This window comes from Arachis stenosperma, chromosome 8, assembly GCF_014773155.1.
Source record: "Arachis stenosperma cultivar V10309 chromosome 8, arast.V10309.gnm1.PFL2, whole genome shotgun sequence".
Taxonomy (NCBI): Eukaryota; Viridiplantae; Streptophyta; class Magnoliopsida; order Fabales; family Fabaceae; genus Arachis; species Arachis stenosperma.
The window spans coordinates 33714791-33740179 of NC_080384.1; the positions used below are offsets into that span (position 1 = coordinate 33714791).

Sequence of the window (25389 nt, forward strand, 5' to 3'; positions counted from 1 at the left end):
TGTGTAACTTTTTTGTTTTTCAATATCACATGTAATGTTTTATGCGATATGAAAAATTCAGTTAAGAGGATCTAAAGGATCTATTCCCCATTTATCAGTATGAATGTATAGTTTTACAAGTGAGAAAGATAGCTATAAAAGAAGAGCATTCTCCATTCAAGACAACTTCACATTCTCAAACAGTCTCCAAAGGACTTGTTTGTACCTTCAAAATATCACTACACTAACTACATAATGAATAAAGCTACAATGACAATTAACAGATAAACAGAAAGCCTCAAAGCTGTTCAAATGCAGCTTTTGATTTAGGACTTATATACGGCTAGAATCTCTTCCAAATATGAATCTTCTTGTCCAATCTGATATGACTAGCATCCTTGTCCTCCAGCTTACTTGCTTGCTGAACACAAATTAAACAACATGTAATCATGTACTGATGTACATACATTATTCTTGTTCTTTTTACCTATCATTGTCACTCTCCGCTACAGCTTGGATTTATGTATCCAAAAAGTGACAATGACAGATAAAAATAATCGAACAGAATAGTTTCTGATATTTTGAACTTAGATAATCAGTACTCGGTACCTTGCATATACAGAATACCAAAGCCATTGAGTGCTGTGACCCATGGCAACCCAGTCTCCAGGAAGTTCTGCAGCAGCTTGCTCCCCTCCCAGAGGAGCAAATTGCCCAAAGTGCTTATACCTCAAAAAAAAAATCAACAAAAATTTGCCTTTTACTAAATGCATTAACCACTTGCTATAAACAACACTAAATTTTACATTTTCTGAAGAGGATCATATTAATGTAGTTGACATTGGCCATATGCTTAACATATATAATATTTACCGGAAGGGAAGAAACGTATGACGTCCGGAACCTTTAAATCGCCGAGGACCTTCCGGATGCTCTTCACATTGATGCATACGGTTAAAGCATCTAGCTAGATATTCACCTTGTTGGGAAGCAACCTAGACAATACTAGTCAATTAGAAACTTAATCACCATTCATATTAAACAAGATTTCGGTTACTGATAAAAAGATGCATACCTGTGCAGTTGCTGGCAGACTCTTCATCTGTGAATCCATATGAGAAAGGGCCATCTTAAAGCCTTCTATGTCTATTTCTTCTCTATAATTTCCTTCTGAGTCTTTCCATAGAGTACTCAAATCCAAAATGTGTTTGCTCTTCAAATACAGTTCGAACTGTGGATATCTTACAATTATGTCATCTAGCACATCCTTGAGTTCTGCAACAGTTAAGGTACCGGATTTGTCCTTATCCGCAGCCTCAAAAATGGCTGAGATATCATCCTACAAGTAGAGGTAAATGCATGTAACATATATCGCTATTAACTTGGATAAGAATTTAGTATCATGTTGCATGTAATGAGCTCATTAGTTCTGTTAAAGGTGTAATACATACCATTATTTTTTGTTGATCTATCGAAGAACAATCACCGAGAGCATACACAGATTCACAACCCTTCACTCGCAACCATTCATTTGTTGCTAGCACATGCCTTTTACCCTGCACATAGAGTATTCAAAGTTTGTACAGGTTACAGAAGCAGAAGAAAACTGTTTCAGAAATGTGTGGAATTATGCAACACCTGACCGATTTGTTCCATAAAATCCCTCACAACCGGACGAGTTGCAATCCCAGTGGACCAGATAACCAGTCCATGGGGTACAGAGCAGATCTCTCCAGTTGATTTTGCCTTCATTGTAATATTTTTGTCATCAACACTGAGAACTCGACATCCAGTTTGAACTTTTATACCATCTCTTCCAAACTTCTCTTCAGCAAATAGACTAATTCTTTCATCAAACCTACAAGATCAAAGAGGAACTTTTATCCAACGCGGGATTTTTTAGAGCCTGTGGTGTGGACATATAAGAAGTTAGAAAATTAGTCAAACTTGATCAATGGTTGGTCTTTTTCCATGCAATTAGCAATACCAAAGGTTGGGAAGACCCTGCTTGAAGATTTCTAACAGGCAATATAATTCATGAATAACAGACCTAACAATAGGATGATCAAACCAATTTTAGATCCTAATAATGATTGTTAGTATAGCTGTTTTTGTTTTGGAGATAATTTGTATTCTACAACCAATAACACAAAAATATTGCACTATTAACACTGAATCATCAAAACACTGTTCAAGTTCTTTAGTAAATAGTTGAATCTCCTACTGAAAATACTAGGTGCATCATGCATAATTCAGTAATTGCCATGTATTCTGGAAGATTATAACAGTGAAAGGAACAGTAATAGCAGACATAATGATGTTAAAGAGTTAATAATATATGGAATAGCAGAGTATCTTTTCCAAGCAACATATGCATAATAATTTTGGAAGACACCAAAGTTTAAATGTTGGTGATTCAAAGTAATAGAAATAATTCGGACTGTTAATGCTTGATACGTACGTGTTCAAGATGTGATCTCCTGATTGAATCACTGTTATCTTCACAAAATCTTTAACAGATGGGTATAAATTGACTAAATCTTCTTGGAAATGGTCATGAAGCTCAGCAGCAAATTCCACACCAGTTGGACCTCCTCCAACAACAACAAAATGTAGATTTGTCCTTCGTTCTTCGTCAGATAGAGATGGAAGAACAGCCTTCTCAAAACAATCTATCACAGCCCTTCTGATCTTCTGTGCATCCTCCACCTCCTGCAAGTGAAAAATATAATACATTTTGAAAGTAGAATTGCAATGATTCCTTGATGATAAGCCTTATTCTATCCTCGTCAATGGTGCAAATATGTACTGAATGAATTGATAAACTTGCAAATATATTCAAGCCATCAAACCATCAAATGATTATAAACTCTATATTAGAAACAAACAGCGAAACAAAAAAGTACCTTTAGAAAATGACAGTGCTCCTTGACACCAGGGGTGTTAAAAGTATTCACTTGTGCTCCTATTGCTACAACCAAGTAGTCATATTCCAAAGAAAATTCGCCACTTCCAACTAAGTTGTTCCCAATATTGGACCTACACAATACCGTTTTGTTTGCATGATCGATCTTCAGACATTCCGCCTCCCAGAATTTAATGTCTCCTTTTCTCTGCAACAGGAAAGAAACAACAAATCTTTTCGATAAATTATCTTGTTAAATTACATTTAGAAAGAATAAACTAAAGGGAAAATAAAATCCCCATGAATCTAGCATTCCTGTTCCTAAGGTGACCTGAAATTAAAATATGATCCATTTTTACTTTGAAAAACATGCATTACTCTAAGTTGAGTTCTTGCTTTGCTTCCTTACCTTTTTGACCATGTTTCGAACTGGCTCTACAATGCTTCGCGCTTCAACGGTCCCACAAGTGACACTAGGTAATAGAGGAGTGAATGCAAAATAGTTACAAGGGGAAACAACCTGAACATCATACAAGGATGCATCGAGATCCTTGAGAAAACTAGTACCACCCCATCCTGTTCCAAGAACAACCACTTTCTTTTTTGCCGGCACATCAGAATTCGTATTAGAAGAAGGAGATCCGGTAATAGATTCAGATTGTGATTCTGAGTATGACAGCAAGCCTCCACCACTGCAGTTATCATACACAGTTAAACTCAATAAGATAGACAATTCTTTAACAACCAAAGCTGCAGTAGAAGAGAAAAAGAAATTAATGGAATAGTCACATAGATTATACTATTATAGATCATGACTAATCTGTTGCTTAAGAAGAATAAGTGAGTGTATGGGAATATACAAGGCCAAACTACACTGAAAATCACTTCTATAAACAAGGAAACAATCACCAGGAATCACTTTGCAGCCGGTTCCTATGTCAGTCAATAATGAGATTCTCATTTACAAGAGGAGGATTGTATAGGCCTTCGATAGCCAATGAAAAACTTTGTTAAATCACGACATATATGCTTCGATCTAAACTATATATCACCGAATTTAATTTTGATACACTCAATGTAAAACCATTTTACATGTGCATCCAATCACATAACGCTACATTAGCAAAAATAACTACCTTTTACATTGACTGCATGAATGGTCATCCAAGAGAACAATTGTGATTGCACGACTGGGTAAAATATTTTACACGCTCAGTGCATCGAAGTTAAACTCATATATCACCAGTTTTCTATGTTTTCCCCAACAATTATAGGCTCTTCTTGATCATATATTAACTAATTGGTATACTTCCTCTGGCAATAAAAGATTGTCAAAAACTGTCATTTGTGAATTATAAAGCACAATTTTCCCCCCCAAGTTCAATCCTTATATTTATAACCAACTAGAGTAACTTAATAATGAAAAGAAATAAAGAAACTTTAGTCAACATAAACTAAATCTCCTTCATTCATCGAGGCTATTCAGTGATTTCTTAGTCCTATCTAGAAGATACTTGTAACAAAATATATATAACAATATATATGTTGATGATGAAGGATGGAAATCTGTCTTAAAGTTGTGTTCTTTTTCTATTTCACGATCACGTTCTGGCATTTTGCCACATGAAAAATAATATACACATAAGTGCTAGTGTTAGTATAGTAGCCTTCCCATTAGGGTGGAAACTTGCTATATAAAAACATGCAGGGAAAGAGAAAGAGCAAAGAAACAGGACCTGAGAGTGCATAAGAGAAGAATCTTGGAGCAGGAAGGATGGCGTTGGAAACCCCTTGTGAAGAAGGAAGCAAACCTCATTTAGAACCACGAATCAATTTGATGAGATTCAGTTAAGATTCAATCGAAAAAGAGAACAAAATGAGTGAAGATTCAACAACCAAACACACATCCTTACCTTGGCTATCTATCTACCTTACACTTGGACTAGTACAGTTACTCTCAGTTTATGACAATCTTGACACGTGGAATTAAATAATTATTGCAATCACTGACTTATTATATTGTCAGCACTCAGAATTGAAGGAAAAGGGGCAAGATGGTACTTCTCAATATTTTGTTGTATAAAGTGCCTTTTTAATTATGTCGGCATCTGTAATGAAGGATTTTTTTTTTAAATAAATATTTTAAATATTTTATTTATCAATATAGATCATTTGAATGTAATTTATATTTTTGCATTTTATTACTTATTTTACGAATTAATTAAAAGTATATCTTGTTTATGACAAATTTTTAAATACATGTGCACACATATGTGAGAATGAATTTAATACACATATCTCATTTAAACAAAATATATTCATAAATTATAAACAAAATATGTATTTTTAATTATAAAATATAATTTTTATAGGTATAAAAATATAATTTTTTAAAATAATAAAATATTAATAATTTAATTTAGATCAATTTTAAAAAATTAATATATTTTATTTCTATTTAAATCAAATGAAATATTAACAAATATTGTACTTGTATCATTGAATTTAAAAAAAAAAAAAAACAAATATAAGAACAATTTCAAAAATTATTTTTATTTTGTTCGCATCAAAATTCTTTTTCATTAAATGCAATTTTTTCGTATTTTACGTTTTCACTACTTGTATCAACTAATTTTTTTCTTCTCTATTATATCTAAGCAATAAATCTTCTTTTCTTATAATCTATTCAAATTGCTAAATTTTACTATTATTTTTAAATTCTATTATTTTTTAATGTATTTTTATTATTTAATTATATTTAAAATCACCCATGATTTCCTAAATAGAATGTGAAACATCACGTTTCAACATTTCTTAGAAGAGAGCGGCCAGGATTTAAAACACTATTTTTCTAGAAAAAACAAAACTCTCTCAATATTAATTTAATATTTTATTTTTTAATGTGCAATTATTTTAAATAGAATAATAGGCGATTTCCAATCTAATTTATAAAAATTAGAAAAAAAATTAAATAAATAATAAAATAAGATGTCAAATCGAAAAAATTAGAATTTAAATAAATTTAAATAAAATTTTAATATATTCTTTTAAATATTAAAAATTTAAATATACATAATTTTTTGTACTTATTACAAATTTAAAAATAAATTTAAATAAAAATTTTATAATTTTTTTTTAAGTATAAAAAATTTGAATTATTTTACTTCTTGCCTCAATTGTTTGGATGTTAGAAAGAAAATAGAAGGAATAAAAATGGAAGAAAAGAAAATAAGAAGAAAGAAAATGAAAAGAAAAGTTGAGTTATTTGTATGTTGTTTGGATGAATAGAAAATAAATGGAAAGAAAATAGAGAGAAAATTTTCTTTTGTTTGGATGAAAAGAAAAGTGAGAAGAAAGAAAATCATAATAATATAAAATTACATTAATACCCTTATCATAACATAAAGTATAAATATTTTTATTTATTCATGTTTTATTATATTTTATAAATATTATAAAATATTATAATTTTATATATTTGATTTAAAATATTTATCTAATACATATAATGTTTAAATATAAATTTTTATTATAATAATATATTAATACTAAATTTATATTAATATTTGTTAATAATAATATAACTAAGGGTAATATTGAAAATACAAAATTATAACACTTTTTTTTTTGTTTTCTTGTGATGGAAAGAAATTTTTTTTAGTGAGACCCATATAAAAATTATTTTTTTTTTTATTTTCTTTGATAACCAAACAAAGGAAAATATCATTTTTCATCCATTTTCTTTCCATTCATTTTCCATCAAATCAAAAGATTCTTTACACCCTAAATTTCAACTATCTTAGATCGATCTTAATCATGTTGACAGCAGTCTCAAATAAAAAAAGTCTAAGAGCCAGCAATTTTATTAAATTCTGATCAGCATATAACCAAAAAAAAAAGTGAGCCATTGGATGAAATCTTACACCAATCTTACATCATTAAAATTATCATTGATAACTATTTGATGACTACAAATCACAAAAATTACTGTCTCCCTAACATTCGGTGACCATAAGTGTGTTTCCCCTTCTAAAAATAAGACATTTCTAGATTTGTTACGTAGTTTGTTTTTTCGAACTCCCGCACATATTCGTGAAAAATGAAAAAAGTTTAACTTCATTTCGCCGCTTCTACCACTGCCTCTACCGTACTCGGCAAATTTCACTTCACCTTCATAAATACCAGACTGGAGGAGAAAAAAAAATAAAAGTTGAATACTGAATAATATCGTTATAATAATTAGGGATAAGTATTGTTTTGGTCCCTCACGTTAAGGGTCGGAATCGAACCCGTCCCTGGTGTATATTTTAATTTAAAATCGTCCTTAATGTTATATTTGGTATTAAAATCGTCCCTTTTGACCATTTTACCCTTGTATTCTCTCACCTCTCTAACTTCAAACCCTATCTTCTTCACTCCACCGTTACAACACAAAACACACAGCGCAACTCCTTCTCCTTCTTCTTCTTCACACACAACAATCACTCTTCTTTTTCTTCTTCACACACAACCATCACACACCACCTCCTTCTTCGTCTTCTTCTTCTCCATCACACACAACCGCTACACACACTTCACCTCGACGGCGACCTCCACCCTGATGGCGGCGACCTCTACCCCGACGGCACGGCGCTCCACTCCGACAGCGCGGCGACCTCCACTCGACGACGTGGCGACCTCCAAGCGCAGCAGCAGCCAACGACGACCTTCACCTCGACGGTGCAGTGATCTCCAAGAGCAGTAGCGGCCAACGACAACCTCCACCCCGATGGCGATCTCCAAGAGCAACAACGGCGACCTCCATGCTTTTTATAAGATAAAGTTTCATTCTTTCTGTTTTAAAAAGAAATTGAATATGTTGTTGTTGTTAGATTTAGAAAATTTGATGTTGTTCATCATAATCCCTAATTTCCTAATTTTTATTGTTGGTTTTGTTTTTATTCTTATTTCTGGATTTTTGAATTTCTGGATTAATGTTGTATTTTTGTTTTTGAATTTTGTGTTTCTCTCTAATTTTTATTCTTTTTTCTTGTATTTGATTGTTCTTGGTAATTAAAATGATAGGTTTTTTATTTTTGTAATTGGAGATGAATTTGAGTATTTTTAATTCTTGTAATTGGATTTTGTTAACTGTATTAAGATTTGAAGTTTTGAATTTGTTAATGGAAGAATTTCTTCTATCTTCTGGAAGAACAAGAACAAAAACAGAATTTGTTCTCCTGAAGAAAGAAGAACAAAAAGAATGAAATGGTGAAAAAAAGGAGTATTTTTAATTCTTGTAATTGAATTTTGTTAACTGTATTAAGATTTGAAGTTTTGAGTTTGTTAATGGAAGAATTTCTTCTTCTAGAAGAAGAAGAACAAGAACAGAATTTGTTCTCCTGGAAGAAGAAGAACAAGAAGAATGAAATGGTGAAAAAAAAGGGATATTTTTGTCATTTAAAAAAATATTTAAAAGGACGATTTTAAAATCAAATACAACATTAAGGATGATTTTAAATCAAAATATACACCAAAAATGGGTTCGATTCTGACCCTCAACGTGAAGGACCAAAACAATACTTATCCCTAATAATTATTATAGAAAAGTATATATAAATATACAAAAAATGGTATGTATTTTATATATATATATATATTATTAATGTCCTTAAATTTTAATCTTTATTTTCACAACAGGTTAACGCCTTAATCAATTGAGCTCTAAGGTTAAAAATATTTTTTTTTCTCTTCTACCCACTTTATTCTTCTAATTTTTTTATGCCATTGTCTGTGATCATCTATACAATAATTTTTTTATTTATATATCATAGCTTATGATTGTCTTTTATAACACATGATAGTCTTTTATGGTTATGTAATTTTTTTTATGTCATGGCCTGTGATCATCTATATACATTGATGATTAATTTTTTTTATGGGTTTTTGTATGTAATGCATGCATGCAATCTATTCTTCTTTTTCTTATTTTTTTTACTACGTAATTTATTCATCAATAATTATTTTATTTGTAATTCTTTAAAAATTTGACAAAGGACTGCAAACATATTATTTAATAATTTTTTTTATTGTTTATAATGTATATTCATCATCATGTTTATTTTATAATTAATTTTTTTGTCTTTATCTTTTCGATCTTTTGTTAATACTATCCTTTTATTCATTTTAGATTGTTTATTTTTTTATATAATAATTTTTTTAATATTAATATCATTCTCCGAAATAAATGATAATTAATCATATTATAAACATAATCTTTTCCTGAAGTGAACGATAATTAATCATATAAATAACTATTTTTCGAATTGAATGATAAATAATTCTTTTTAAGGGAATATATATTAAAATATTATTCTTTTAAGTAAAAATATAGCACCTGTAAAGTTAGTATCACAATTTTATTTACATTTTCAGCAATGAATGTATAATTTTAATAATTTATTTAAGTTATTTTTATTATCTTAAAAAGAATAATATCTTTTATCAATTTTCTGAAACAAATTGATTTGTTTTTTTCTTTTACTTATCTTTTTTTATATGAATTATTAATATTATTATTCTTAATTATTTACTAGCTTTTATTTATTTTTGTTAATAGATCTATTATGTCAAATTTGTAAAAACTTAAATTTACTATTCTTGATTTAATGGATAAAAAATATTTAAAATCAGCACGATGCTAAAACCTATTTGGTATCCAAAAAACTTGGAAATACCATAAAGAAAGAACTAGAATCCTCAAACGAAGATAAGATCAAGGCATTTATTTTTCTATGTCATCACCTTCATAAAGGGTTGAAAGTAAAATACTTGACTGTTAAAGATCCACAAGAATTATGGACAAATTTAAAAGAAAGATATGAACGTCAGAAGACTATTCTTTTGCCTAAAGTTCGCTATAAATGAATACATCTAAGGCTGCAAGATTTTAAAACAGTCTGTAAATATAATTATATACATTTCAAAATAAGTTTTCAACTGAAATTGTGTGGCCAATAAGTCACATATGAGGATTTAATGAAAAAAACTTTTTTTCACATTCCACGCTTTCAACATACTATCATGAAAAGAATTTTAAAAAGTATTCTGATATAATAGGTTGTCACCTATTGGTAGAATAAAATAATGAATTATTAATGAAAAATCATGAAGTTCGTCTACTGATTCAACTGCTTTTCGTGAAGTGAATGCGGCATATCGTGAACCTAAAAGAAACCATGGTCAGAATAACGGTCGAAACCGTGGTCGTGGCCATAAACGTGAACATGACAAATGGAACAATAGGATTTTCACTCATAACCAAAAGGGGAATAAGCATGAGAAGCGTGTTCCAAGTTATAATGTGAAAATTTTGATCATCAATGTGGATTAAAATGTCATTGGTCGCATATATGTCGTACTCCTAAACATTTTGTCAAGTTATATCGAGACTCTATCAAAAAGAAAGGACAAAAACAAGAAACCAATTTGTCTATACAAAGAGAGAAAGTTGAAGCTAATAATGTTAAAACGGAACTGAAATCTACCAATAATATTTTTGTAGATCTTGATAACATCCTTGACCTTAATAACCCATGCAAGTCTAAAATAAGTAATTTTGATTACCCAAACGATGTTGCTCATTTAGATGAATCAAATCTCTCTTAGAAGTGCATTATTAGAAATCTATCATTTTAGATTTTTTCCTTCTTAGTTTTTTATCCTTTGCTTGTAGTTTTTTTATTTTGAAATTTTTGTATTTCTTCTTCGTTTTAATTAATTGTAATTTTTTTGTTTTCATAAATGAAGATATGGATATTCACCACGTTTCGCTCAAATTCAACAATAAAAAAAATATGTCTAACTGACAATACTTCAACGAATACAATACTTAAAGATAAAAGATATTTTGTCTCTTTTGTTACAAAAGAAACAAATGTAAGTACGATTGTTAGTAGTGCAAAAATGATTGAAGGCTCTAGAAGAGCAACTATAGATTGCTTAAAGGAACCAAGATCTTTATAAGTAACGCATTACTATCAAGTAAGTCTCATAAAAATTTATTATGTTTTAAAGATATCCGCCAAAATAGATATCATGTAGAAATCGCATGAAAAAAAATATCTCTATATTACAACAATAAAATCAAGAAAAAAATGTGTCTTAGAAAAATTACCCACTCTTTCTTTTGGTTTGTATTACCACTATTAATAATGTGGAATCACATGTCATAGTAAACTAGAATTTTATAAATACAAATGTATTTACTATTTGACATGACTGGTTAGGACATCCAGGTTCAATCATGATGAAAAGGATCATCGAAAATTCATCTGGTCATCTTCTAAAGGAATATAAAATTTTTTAATTTAACGAATTCTCATGTGCTGCTTGTTCTCAAAGAAAATTAATTAAAAGACTATCACAAGAAAAAATTGGGATTGAATCACCATTTTTTCTAAAACTTATTCAGGGTGATATATATATGGGCTCATTCACCCCATGTGGACCGTTTAAATATTCCATGGTTTTAATCGATACTTCTTCACGATAGTTCCATGTTTATTTATTATCAACTCGCAACATAGTTTTGCGAGATTTCTAGCTCAAACAATTAAATTGAGAACTCATTTTTCATACTATGTTATAAAGACAATATGTCTTGATAATGATGGTGAATTTAGATCTCAAGCATTTAATGATTATTGTGTGTCAACTAGAATTACAATAGAAGAACGTGTTGCTCATGAACACACTCAAAATGGTCTATTAAAATCATCAATTAAACGCCTCCAGTTAATAGCTAAATCATTACTTATGAGAACTAAGTTGCCTATTTCAGCGTGGAGGCATGCTATTTTGCATGCTGCAGCATTTATATGCATAAAACCAACAAGTTATCTTAAATCCTCTCGATTACAACTGGCTTGCGGTCATGAGCTAAATATTTTTCATCTTAAAATATTTGGATGTGCAATTTATATCCCAATTGCTCTACCATAATGCACAATGATGGGACTCCAAAGAAGATTGGAGATATATGTTAGTTATAAATCTCCGTTAATTATAAAATACCTTGAATCCATGACGGGTGATTTATTTAAGGCAAGATTTTTTTATTGTCACTTTGATAAAATATTTTTTTAAATTAAGGAAAAAAATAAACAGTTAAAAAAAGAGATTACTTAAAATACATTATCATTATTCCACTTAGATCCTCGCACTAGATAATGTGAACTAGAAGTACAAAAGTTAATTTATATGTAAAATGTTGCAAATCAATAGCCAGATGTATTTACTGACCTAAAGAGAGTAACCAAATCTCACATTCCAACTGCAAATGCACCAGTAAAAATAAGTATCTTAGAAGGACAAGTTGTTAGTGCAAATGCAAACAATCCACGCTAAAAGCGTGAAAGACCAATCAGTTCTAAAAATAAAAATCTCCGAAAAAAAGAGAGAGATAGTTAATCATGATGATCATAATATGGAGGGTACTCAAAGGAGATTCAGAGACATAAACATTGATGAAACTTCTGAAGAGGTTCAGGTATCTGAAAATGAAGAAATCTCAATAAATTATGTCACAATCGAAAAAATATGGGATCGAAAAAATACTGTTATCGACAACGTTTTTGCGTATAATATTACTATTGAATTCGTAAAGCAAGATGAATATTATGAACCAAAATCTGTCTAAGAATATAGACAGAGAGATGATTGGCCAAAATAAAAAGACGCAATTCAAGTTGAATTAACTTTTCTTTGAAAATGTGAAGTTTTTTGTCCTATCGTCAAAACACTTGAAAGTATAGAAACAATGGGATACAAGTAGGTTTTCATGCGCAAACACAATAAAAAATATGAAATAGAAAAATATAAAGCATGACTAATAGCACAAGAATTCTCATAAAAATTTGATATTAACTATATGGAAACATATTCTTCTGTGGTGGATTCAATTACATTAAAATATTTTATTAGTCTGGCAGTGTATGAAAAACTTGACATGCGTCTAATAGATGTTGTTACAGCCTATTTATACGGCTCAATTGACAAAGAAATTTATATAAAAGTCCCTAAAGGATTCAAAGTGCCTGAAGCATATAATAATTCTCCAGAAATTTGTTTACTAAGACTTCAAAAATTTTTGTATGGATTAAAACAATCTAAACTTATGTGGTATAAACATCTCAGTAAATACTTATTGAAAGATAGATACAAAAATGACCGTGTATGTCCATAGGTGTTTATAAAGAGATTTGCATACAAATTTATTATTTTTACAGTATATGTTGATGATTTAAATATCATTGGATCACCCGAAGAGATTTCAAAAATTATGAATTATTTTAAAAGAGAATTTGAAATGAAAGATCATGACAAGATAACTTTTTGCCTCAGTTTACAAATTGAACACTTGAAAGATGGTATATTCGTTCATCAGTCAATTTATACTAAGAACAAACAACAATACCAACAAAGCCTTGTCCCACTAGGTGGGGTCGGCTACATGAATCAAACAATGTCATTATGCTCTGTCATGTATCATGTCTACAGAGAGACCGTTTACATGTAGATCTCGTTTGACTACCTCCTGGATGATCTTCTTAGGTCTTTCTCTGCCTTTCGCCCCTTGTCCATCTTTCATCTCATCCACCCTCCTGATTTGATGTTCTATCGGTCTTCTTCTTACATGTCCAAACCATCTGAGATGCGATTCAACCATCTTTTTCACAATGGGTGCTACTCCAACTCTCTCCTTTATATCTTCGTTCCTTATTTTATCCAATCACGTATGACCATTCATCCATCTCAAAATATTCATCTCTGCCACACTCATCTTATGTTCGTGCTCCCCTTTGGCCACCCAATGCTCCGTACCATAAAGCATAGCCGGTCTTATAGCGGTGCGATAAAATTTAGCTTTAAGTTTTAAAGGCACTTTTTTGTCGCATATAAACCAGATGCACTCCGCCATTTTGACCAACCTGCTTGGATCCTATGATTTACATCCTGTTCAATCTCTCCATTATCGTGTATGATGCACCCAAGATACTTAAAACTTTTAACTTCTCGTAGGATATTTTCTCCAATCTTCACCTCTATATTAGGGTTTTTCCTTTTCAGACTGAACTTACATTCCATATATTCTGTCTTGCTACGGCTTATGCGTAAACCATACCCTTCTAGAGCTTCTCTCCATAAGTCCAACTTTTTATTTAGGTCTTCCCTTGACTCTCCCATAAGGACGATATTGTCGGAAAAAAACATGCATCATGGCACAGGCTCTTGGATGTTCTCTTAGTACTTCCAAGACTAATGTGAAAATATATGGACTTAAGGATGATCCAGGTGTAATCCTATAACAATAGGTAATTCCTCTGTCACACCACCTTGAGTCTTCACACTAGTTGTGGCCCCATCATACATGTCTTTAATTGCACGAATATTTGCGATCTTTACTCTCCTCTTTTCTAAAACCTTCCATAAGACCTCCCTTGGCACCCTATCATACGCTTTTTCCAAATCAATAAACACCATATATAGATCCCTTTTATTACTACAATACCTCTCCATCATTCTTCTTAATAGGTATATCGCTTCAGTGGTAGATCTTCTTGGCATAAATCCAAATTAGTTTTCTGTTACTTATATCTCTTTTCTCAACCTCCGTTCTATCACCCTTTCTGATAACTTCATGGTATGACTCATGAGCTTGATCCCTCTATAGTTTTCGCAACTTTGGATATCCGCCTTATTCTTGTAGATAGGTACCAAAGTGCTCTTTCTCCACTCAGGCATCTCCTTTGACCTTAAAATCTCATTAAAAAGCTTGGTTAACCAGTTGATGCCTTTTTTTCCAAGGCTCTTCCAAACCTCAATCAGGATATTATTAGGTCCTACTGCCCTGCCATTTTTCATCTGCTTTAGAGCCTCTTTTACCTCGAAGTCTCGAATCCTTCGATAGTAGTCAAAGTTTTGATCTTCTTCTCTTGTGGATAACCGACCAAGGCTCGTAAGAGTCTTCTATCCTTCATTAAATAACTCGTAGAAGTAACTCTTCCAGCTTTCATTAATCTTCTCCTCTTGAGCCAACACCTCTCCATCCTTATCCTTTATGCACTTAACCTGATTCAAATCTCCCGTTCTTCTTTCACGGCTCTTTGCGATTCTATATATACCTTTTTCTCCTTCTTTCGTGCCCAAAGATTGGTAGAGACCTTCATATGCTCTTGTTCTTGCTTCACTTACACCCACTTTAGTCTCTCTCTTAGCCGCCTTATACTTTTTCCAGTTATCTGCGTTGCGGCATAAAGATCACTCTTTAAAGCACTCCCTTTTTATCTTTATCTTTTCTTGTACACTTGCATGCCACCACCAGGACTCCTTGTCTCTTGGTTATATTCCTTTAGATTCACCAAAACTTTCTTTTACTGTTCTTCTAATAACTTCTGCCTTCTATACTAAGAAATCTTTGAAAAAATTTTACATGGATAAAGCAAACCCATTGAGTGCTCCAATGGTAGTGAGATCATTAGATATGGATAAAGATCCATTTCGACCTTGTGAAAGTAATGAAGAGCTCCTCGATCTTAAAGTACCTTATCTTAGTTCTATTGGTGCACTAATGTATTTTGCTAACAATACAAGACCAGATATATGGTTTATTTTACTCTAATAAAACAATATTTCAATTAGTTGGATATGCAAATGCATGTTTTCTTTCTAATCCGCATAAAGGCATATCACAAACATGTTATCTATTCACAAGTGGAGAAACAACTATATCTTGGCGTTCAACAATGCAAATTATAACTAAAACCTCCTCAAATCATGTAGAAATATTGGCTATTCATGAAGCAACTCGAGAATGTGTTTGACTTAAGGTCAATCACCCAACATATTTAAGATATGTGTGGTTTACCGATGAATAAAATACCTACAATTATATACAAAGATAACTCTACTTGCATACATCAATTAAAGCAAAGATACATCAAAAGAAATAGAATAAAATATATCTCATCAAAACTCTTCTATTCTCATAATCTTCAACAAAGTAGTGATACAAACGATCAACAAATTCATTCTAATGATAATTTACCTGATTTATTCACTAAAACACTACTTACCTCAACATTTAAAAAATTATTATTTTTATTCCCTAGGACTTTTCCAAAGACATCCAAGTAAGAATGTTATAAATATACATGTGATGTATGCCCTACACTATAACTATATTTTAAATTTTAAATAGATAGAATCAATCCATCTAAATTAACTAAAAATTAGACCATTGGCTATAAATAAGCGTTAGAACCTTGGTTATAAATAACTCATTTTTAGAGTTCTATATACATACCAATCATAAATAAAATATTTTTTTATTCTCTCTTCTCTTTTATCTTTCTTCTATCCTCAAATCCTAATTTTTATTTTCATGAAATTAAAAACATAAAAATATATTTTTTTAAATTAAAAATATAAAAATATATTTTTTTTTCAAATTAGAAGTACAATAGAAGTGGAAAAATATAAAAATCTAAAGAAATTTAAAATTTACTGAACAGCAAACTTTATGAACTTTATAAAGTTCGCGAGAAATACGAAAAACTTACTCAAAAAAAAAATTAGATTCAAAAAATTAAAATTTAAATACTTTTTTTGGGGTTTTTTTATTTTAGAATAGAAAAAAAATATCCGACAAACATAATCATCCTTGAATTATATCTAAAATTTTTTTTTGAAACAAAAGCTAAACACGAAAGTGAAACAAACCAGTATGAAAAAACAATAAACAAACCAGTATGAAAAAACAATAAAGTAATACCTATTTTAAACACCTAAAAATATATTTCAATGTCTACATTCCTCCTTAAAAGTTACACCCAGCTTAATACAATCAGATAACTAATCACACCACACCTACCAAATAAAATTACAAATAAAATTACAGTAAAAAATCAAGTGATAAATATATTCAACATCTTTATTATGCAAAAGACACACATGATCACTCAGATTTACAATTCCGGAACAACCAAATTTTTCCTTTGTATTTACCCTACCTATTAAAACAAATATTGCAAACAAACATTGCAAACAGCTCCACTCTTCGAGTTAAATTTCTTTTGTTAGAATTTAAATTTTATGTCAGGAGAGAGATTGTATGTCATGGTCATGTGAACTAGCTAGACCAAAAACAATCGCTGATGGAAGTGCAAATTTTTAAGAAACTAAACTTTAACAAATGCTATTAATATTAATTGCAATAATAATGTAACACCATTTTCTTGATACAAGAGAACTCTCATTGTAAACCTCAACTTTCCCATAGCCTTGCATCAAAGATGAAATTGTATCCCCCTCTAATTGGGACACATAAGATATATGTGCATGATTGTTCATAAATGATTCCTCTGCGCTTAGCATTCTCGAACATGTTGAGTACTCGAACATGTTGAGTACTGTGGCTAACCCGTGGCTAATAAAGAAAGCTTCTTCATTTACATGTGAAAATAATATAAAATGGGCCTTCACATGTTTGAGCCTCCTGTGTCTAACTAATCATGGCGCAAAAGCATCTCAAATCTCAATCATTTATGAGAGATATTCTGGTTTCATTAGCCCAGATTTGAAGAATCCAATGAAAAAAAAACAATACATGAACTCCGAAAAAAAAAAACAAGCAACCTCAGTCTTAGTCTTTGATGTCATTGACTTGTAGCAACACCAAGTAGGTTCTCCCTGAAAAAACAGGAACTTGGGTACACTACAACCTCAGACACGTTGGATTGAAAACATCATCGGCAGTGGAAACATTAAAAATGGGATTTAAAACAGAAAAAAATAATTCCAAGTCAATTAACTCAAGTACGAGTGAAGGCAATTTGATTAGGATACAGCTAAATGGTTAATTCAAAATGGGAACATTAGTTTACAAAAGAAAGCCTCAGCCCTCAGTTGAACCCATTGACGTCATATGAATGTAGCTTCACCAAGTAGGTTCTCCCTGTAAACAGGGTCTTGGCTCCACAACACCTCAAACAGTTGGGTTGAATCATCACAGGCCATGTTTGGCACTCAATTAACATGCACTAACAACAGCTTAAAAAACATATGCAGAAAGGCTCAGAAATATAACAGCTTCATCAATCACGATTTTTTTCAGAAGCAGAACTGGCATTTGAAGCTGAATTATTATCCTCATAGCTAACCAGAAATACATCAAGCAGAAAACCCAAAATCAAATGTTTAATTTACAGTTGCAATATATCAAACAAATGGCTCATATCAAGAAATTCAACCAATAATTTTCCATTTATGCTTCATCGAGAGAAGAACCTCAGAAGCGCGGATAAAATGTAATCATTGCCAACAATTTGAAAGACAAAATAAATTTGAAAAAAAAATCAAAACTTGAAAATTGAAATCGATATCAGAGTGTGGCGGATATCTTTAGAGGCAAAAACATTGAAAAAGCTAAACCCCCACGTGAAAAAACCCGCCGAATTTCAATCTATGCCTCTATGACTAGCTCCATTTTCATTTCAACGATTCGAAAGCAAGCTAAAGGTGTAGTGAGGCAAATTTAAAAAACCTAATATCACAAACGAACAAGTAAAATAGAAGTTGCAGAGTTGAAAAAGAGAGGATCTTGCCGATACTTTGACACAGATTGGCCGTGGAATATAAAAGAAACGAATCTGCAACACGAACGGCACCGATGTAGCACGTGCATCGGGGCATTCGCGTCATAACTAAAGCTCAGAGAAGCCCGGGAGGCATCGTGCAAAAGAAATTAAGGAACATGAGAAGAAGATCTGAGGGCCAAAGGGGCGTTTGGAGTAAGTGGTTATGGCTGAGTTCAGATTGAAGAAACCCTAGAACGCTATGGATCGAGAGAATGCGAACGCTCATGTTTAAGTTATATAGCCGCAATAGAAACCCTAATCTCTTTCCACAGTCCACACCACCGCTTGGGCCGTCATTAGAAAAATTATCGTCATACCATACCAGAAAATATTAGTCTATTAATAAAATGTTTTTAAAAATAAAAAATAAAATTGATAACTATTCTGTAATGAAATTAATTTTTAATGCATTGTGAACGTTAATAAAAATAACTTTTAAATTTTTCATTTAAAAAATTAATTAAGTATAAAAATTTAATTAAATAATTGAATATTAAACTTTCGTGTAATATCTAAACCATTTGTTGGCAATTAGCTATAGCTCAAATGACATAGTCTCTCCATCGCAAGTTCGAGTCTCTTTATTTTTGATAAAAAAAACATTTGTTTCATACGATAATTTAATTTTGAGATTAATAGTCAAATTCGTCATCTATAAATAAAAAGATAAATGCGTGTGAGAGAATAATGGGTGAGTGAGGAGAGTCCAGTGAGAGCAGGGGAGAAGGTCAGAGAGCAGCACACGGTGAGAATGAGCATTTTAAGGAGAATAAGGGGGAGAGCATGGGGAGGATTGCACCAGGTGCTATGGAGGATTCGCGTAAGGGTAGTCATAGTGGGATTCAGAGGATATCTTTTCGCGATAAGGTTATTGGTTCTTCACAAGCAGCGGGACAACGCAGAGTAGATGGGTTAGAAGGGGACGCCTTAGCAATGGTAACGGGGAAGCAAGGTGACCCCAAGCCGCCAACAGTAACTTTTACTGACGAAGCCAGGATTTCTCTTTCAGAGCCTTACAACGAAACTATTGTGATTAAAGTTCTGGAAAACACTTCAGTTATATGGCCTTGGTTCATAAACTGAAGGGGATATGGAGACTCAAGGGTGGCTACGAGGTTCTCGACGTGGGCTTTGGTTATTTCCTAGTCAAGTTTGATCACAACGAGGACAGAGAGAAGGTCCTGTTAAGAGGTCCATGGTTAATATTAGGCCACTACATCGCGGTTAAGCCGTGGTCGTCAGATTTTAGACCATGCGAAGACTCTTTTGGGGATACGATGGTCTGGGTAAGAATTGCTGGATTAAGCATATGGTACTATCATGAGAGAGCTATGATGCGAATTGCTTCTGCTATTGGTAAACCCATAAAGATTGATTTAGCGACTAAATCGGCAGAAAGAGGCAAATTTGCTCGTGCCTGCGTTCAAGTGAATCTTGGATTACCGGTTGTTCGGAAGATTATTGTTGATGGCTATGAATATGATGTGGAGTACGAATGCCTGCAGTTGTTATGTGAGAAGTGCAACTGTTTCGGCCATACCACAGTCACATGCAAGGGAGAGGCAGTAGATGTTAAGTCCGGGGATGAGACTCGCAGTGATGGGGCGGTGAGGAAGGCAACGGATCTGAGTGGCCAACGCTTAGGAAACCAAATGGAGAAAGATTTTGAATTTGGTAACAATCCCAATTTGTCCGCGTCAGTTACGGATTATGTGGAGAAAGATGAGGTTACATTGCATGGCAAGGAGGATAAAAATGGGCACGTGATGGAGGAGGAAGGGTGGGCTAAAGTAATAGCTAAGGGAAAAGAAAAACTGGTCTTTTCAAAAGTAGCCCAAAATGGTTCATTAGAAAAGAAGCACTTGGTTTCTACATAGAAGATTGGGCTAAGTTCAGGTAAAGGCCCAGTCATAAAGAAAGGAGAGAAGGCTTTGATGGGCCATGGGGCAAGTATTGGGTCTTCCAAGTTCAGGAAGCACCATGCTCCAATGCTTGGCAAAGGAAAAAATCAGGGTGCCAATCTCATACCCGCTGTAGCGACCTTCACTCCTATAATCAAGAACGGTCATAAGAGGCTGAAACCGGCATCTCTCCAAAGCTCGCCGGTGCCGCTGAGCAATGATGGCGGAGTGGGTCAGCAGCAACGGATTTTACCTTCTACGTCACCTAATGTGATGGGGAGTGCTCCAGAACAAGTGTTGGGAATAGAGAAGCAGGACTCTCAAAAAAATCCTGGCGGCCCGTCTACTTCTTCATAAAGGTCCTCGCCTGAGGTTGGTGCCTTTTTTGATAATTTAGTTTTATGGATAATATAGATATCAATTTTCTTTCTTGGAATATTAGAGGGGCTTCTAACAAATTGGCCCGAATTCACTGCAAAGAGTTAGTTAGCGAATATCATCCAACTTTTTTTATTATTCTGGAAACTCATGTACCCTTTGAGCGTTTGAAATATTTTTGGAGCAAGCTTGGTTATCGGGATGTTGGTGTTGTAGATGCAAGTGGTCATAGTGGAGGAATTTAGATTTTATGTTCTAATCCTTCAATATCAGTGAGAGTTTTAGATGTAGTTGATCAGTGTATTAGCCTTGAGATTCAGATGGGTGCTTTTTCTAGTTTTTGTAGTGTTGTGTATGCTAATCCTCATGTTCATCGGCGTATGAGGTTGTGGAATGATTTGATCAGGGTCTCTAATATGATTCAAGGCCCTTGGATTGTGCTAGGTGATTTTAATGATATTCTGATGCAGAACGAGGTGAGAGGAGGTTCCTTTTATAATGCAAGATCGGAGAAGCTTGCTGAAACCATGGCTGAATGTAATTTGTTTGATATGGGGGCTATTGGGAGAAATTTTACTTGGTTTCGAAAGGTGAAAGGTGGGCTGCAGGTAGCAAAAAAATTGGATAGAGCGGTGATCAATAAAGAGTGGCGCCTTTTATTCCCGGAGGCATATAATGAGGTGTTAGCGTGTCTTCATTATGATCATTGCCCCTTGCTCATTAGATGCAATAAGGAGGGGAATGCTAATAAAGGTAACTGTCCTTTTCGATTCCAGGCTGCTTGGTTAACCCACCCCCTCTTTCGGGATGTTGTTCATATAGCTTGGAGTAAAGGAGCCCCAGATGTTATTAAGAGTTTGCTTGAAGTCCAAAAGGATGCGCTTAATTTCAATAAAGAGATTTTTGGAAATGTGTTTGTTAAAAAGAGGGAGCTTGAAAGACAACTAAATGATATTTAAGTGTCTCGGGAAAGATGGGAAGACCCGGAGCAGCGGATTAAAGAGCAAGGTTTGCATGAGGAGCTGAACTCTATCCTCCTCCAAGAAGAGCTAATGTGGTACCAAAAATCTAGAGAAAAGTGGATTAGATGTGGAGACCGAAATACTAAATTTTTTCATCTTCAAACGATAATCAGGCGAAAAAGGAACAAGATTCATGGATTGTTTCTTGAAGATGGCACTTGGTCTTCTGAGGCGACGGTTTTGGAATCGAAAACAAACTCTTTCTTTCAAAAACTTTTCTCTACAAGGGAGGCAGTTAATTTGGATGCCATGGGGGAATTCCCTTGTCCTTCTCTTAGTAGAGAGACCTGCCAAAAGCTTGTTGAACCAGTAGCTCTCGAAGAGGTGAAAAGAGCTGTGTTCGGCATGAATTCTTTCAAGGCTCCGGGTCCAGATGGATTTCAAGCTCTCTTTTATAAAGAATTTTGGGAATCTCTTAGCAGTGATGTGTGGGGCTTAGTGAAGAAAGCCTTTGCAGGTGAGAACATCAGTGCGGCTGTGTTTGACACATTCATTGTTCTGATCCCCAAAGTTGAAGCTCCGTCTTACCTGAAAGATTTTCGTCCTATTAGTTTATGTAATGTGATTTACAAAATTATTACAAAAGTCCTTGTTAATAGGTTTCGTCCTTTCCTTTCTGAGATCATTGGACCGCTTCAGGGTGGTTTTATTCCAGGGAGAGGAACAACGGAGAATATAATAATTGTGCAAGAAATAATGCAATTCATGAGGAAAACCAAGTCGAAGAAGGGTTCTATGACATTTAAGATTGATCTTGAAAAAGTCTATGACAGAGTAGACTGGAGATTCCTTGAAACTTTCTTGATCAAATTTGGTTTTCCTGTGGCTACTATTAATCTTATCATGGCTTGTGTGACTTCGTCCTCTTTGTCTATTCTGTGGAATGGTAATAGGCTTCAAAGCTTTAAACCCATAAGGGGGCTGAGACAGGGGGATCCCATGTCTCCTTACCTTTTTGTGCTCTGTATGGAGAATCTTTCTTGTCTTATATCGCATAAAGTCTCTCAAGGATCCTGGATCCCCGTATCTATTTCTAGACATGGCCCAAAAATTTCTCACTTGATGTTTGCTGATGATCTCTTACTATTCTGTAAAGCAACAAAAACTCAGGTGACAGAGGTTATAAAGACACTGGATATGTTTACTCAAGCGTCGGGACTGAAGGTGAATATCCATAAATCTAAGGCTCAATGTTCCAAGAATGTTTCAGCGAGAAGAAAAGAGGTGCTTTCAGGGATCTCTAGTATCCGATTTTGTCAAGATCTGGGAAGATATTTGGGAGTTAATATTGGTCATGATAGGGCTGCTAGGAAGATGGCGCAGGAGGTCATTGACAAGATACAAAGAAAACTTGCTAGTTGGAAAGGGTGCTTGCTTAACAAGGCAGGCAGACTTTGTCTTGTGAATGCGGTGATGGCTTCTATTCCGGTTTACAATATGCAAGTTTCCCTTCTTCCGAAGTATGCGTGCGACAAGATTGATTCTTTGATGCGTCAGTTCTTATGGAAAGGTCAAGCGAATGGGAGAGGGTTGCCGTTGGTCAAGTGGGACATTGCTATAACTTCTAAGAAGGCAAGTGGCTTAGGTGTTAGAGATACTCTCTGTGCGAACATGGCTCTACTTGGCAAGTTGGTTTGGGATTGTCTGAATAATAAGAACAAGTTGTGGGTGCAGGTTCTAACTCACAAATACCTCCAGAACTCCAAGGACTTGGGCAGCAGTCATTGTCACAATGCCTCAACTACTTGGAGGAATATTCTAAAGGCTTATGATATCTTAAAAGAAGGATTTCGATGGAATGTGGGAAATATGCAACAATCGATTTGGTATGATGAGTGGAGTCCTCTTGGCAAACTTTGTGAGCTTACGTCTTATGTTCACATATCTGAAACAAATTTTTCTCTTGCTGATTTGTGGAGCAATGGTACTTGGGAGGGGGATAAGCTTGTAACGCCAATTTCTCATGAGGTCAAACAGTTTTTTCACAGTCTTGGGCCTCCTTTAATGTCAGAATCGGAGCCCGGATGGATTTGGTGGCCCGCATCACTAAAAGCCTATAGCTCTCGAGAAGGTTATTGTTGGTTCCTGACAAAGAAAGTGAATTCGATCGAAAATAGCAACTGTGGGTGGATTTGGCGCCTTAATTTGCCAGAGAAGATAAATATGATGATGTGGTTGGGTCTACAAAATGTGCTTTCGACAAATGCCTTCCGGTTCAAGCGTCATTTAACTGATCCGGACAGATGTTCGAGATGCAATGCAGATCTGGAAACAATGGAGCATTGTCTTAGGGATTGTGAGAAATCAAGATGCATTTGGCAAATGTTGGATCCTTTGCTTATTGATTCATTTGAAGGTACTCCCTTGAAATTTTGGATTCGGAAGGTCATGCCGTGCAATGAGGCAATTGTAGGGGCGGGTCTTTGGTGGGTGTGGAGGCATTGTTGCAATGATATTTTCAATAATGGAGATCAGTGGTCAAACTATAAAGTTGTTGCTATGGCTCGGATTACTGCTAATGATTTAAGAAAGTCTGCCAGTACCAAGTGTATAACTTTCAAGGATCGAAGGAGGTGGAAACCTCCAACAGGTGACACTTTTAAAGTTAATTGTGATGCGAGTCTGTTTTTTGATTGGAACCTAGCAGGAATTGGTTGTGTTATTAGAGATTCTAATGGGCGTTGGATTTCGGGTTGTTCTAGTAGCTATCCTCCAGGGCCTATCATCAGATGTGAGCTTTTTGCTGTTTGGAGGGGTTTGATTTTAGCTTGGGATTATGGCTTGAGAGATATTGTGTGCGAAACAGATTCTCTTGACATTTTGCACATTTTAAAAAATCCGGCAAATGGGCTAAATTGTGATGTGGTTGATATTCTTCAGAATATACAGGAGCTTCTATCAAGACCTTGGGTTGTGGATTTTGAATGGATTACCCGTGATGCTAACGCTATGGCAGATTGGCTGGCGAGATATGCGGTCAAGACCAATCCAACTCATGTTATTTGGTCGGAACCTTGTGATGAGCTTCAGCATCTTATGCTTGTTGATTTAGGATAATCTCTTTTTTTTCTTTGTTTCTTTTTGTTTAGTCACAAAAAAAAAATAGTCAAATTCGTAACATCACATTTTTTTAGACTACTTCTCAAAAAATTAAATTAGTCAAATTAATCTTAAAATACAAAATATAAGTCAATATTTTTTCATTAAATAGATTATAATGTGTTATGTTAAATATTATGTGACATGATGATGTGGTAGGTTAATATTACGTATCACAAGATAATTTATTGACGTATCACGTCAATAACACATGACATGGCAGGTGTTATTTGATATATCATAAATTTATTTAAAGTCAAATTAGTCCCTAAAAATATACACACAAATAATTTTTATGCCTAAAATTTTAAAAATTAATCAAATTAGTCATTATACGAATATTTTTTATTTTTTTTAAGAGGTAATGTCCAATTTGGTCCTTGAAATTCCCAACTCGCTTCAGATTAGTCATTCACTTTTTAAAATGA

The 25389-nt window shown here is 33.5% G+C and overlaps 1 protein-coding gene and 5 non-coding genes across 6 annotated transcripts; all 6 read right to left on the reverse strand.

Moving 5' to 3' along the window:
* Positions 1–4805, reverse strand: LOC130946681 (external alternative NAD(P)H-ubiquinone oxidoreductase B1, mitochondrial). The gene is made up of 10 exons (XM_057875518.1): positions 4621–4805; positions 3294–3576; positions 2886–3092; positions 2441–2691; positions 1618–1837; positions 1431–1535; positions 1055–1318; positions 853–974; positions 589–708; positions 1–400 (listed from the first exon to the last, which is right to left on the reverse strand). Exons 1-10 carry the CDS (start codon positions 4698–4700, stop codon positions 313–315), a joined length of 1740 nt encoding a protein of 579 aa, XP_057731501.1. The 5' UTR covers positions 4701–4805; the 3' UTR covers positions 1–312.
* A 12753-nt stretch (positions 4806–17558) lies between these two features.
* LOC130947146 (small nucleolar RNA Z278) lies at positions 17559–17678 on the reverse strand. The gene has a single exon (XR_009072555.1). It is a non-coding gene; the product is annotated as a small nucleolar RNA Z278 (small nucleolar RNA).
* Positions 17679–17823: 145 nt separating this feature from the next.
* On the reverse strand, positions 17824–17938 carry LOC130947145 (small nucleolar RNA Z278). Its single transcript, XR_009072554.1, has one exon. It is a non-coding gene; the product is annotated as a small nucleolar RNA Z278 (small nucleolar RNA).
* Positions 17939–17991: 53 nt separating this feature from the next.
* Positions 17992–18085, reverse strand: LOC130947144 (small nucleolar RNA Z223). Its single transcript, XR_009072553.1, has one exon. It is a non-coding gene; the product is annotated as a small nucleolar RNA Z223 (small nucleolar RNA).
* Positions 18086–18151: 66 nt separating this feature from the next.
* LOC130947156 (small nucleolar RNA U36a) lies at positions 18152–18244 on the reverse strand. Its single transcript, XR_009072564.1, has one exon. It is a non-coding gene; the product is annotated as a small nucleolar RNA U36a (small nucleolar RNA).
* Positions 18245–18519: 275 nt separating this feature from the next.
* LOC130947157 (small nucleolar RNA snoR134) lies at positions 18520–18662 on the reverse strand. Its single transcript, XR_009072565.1, has one exon. It is a non-coding gene; the product is annotated as a small nucleolar RNA snoR134 (small nucleolar RNA).
* Between the last annotated feature and the right edge of the window lie 6727 nt (positions 18663–25389).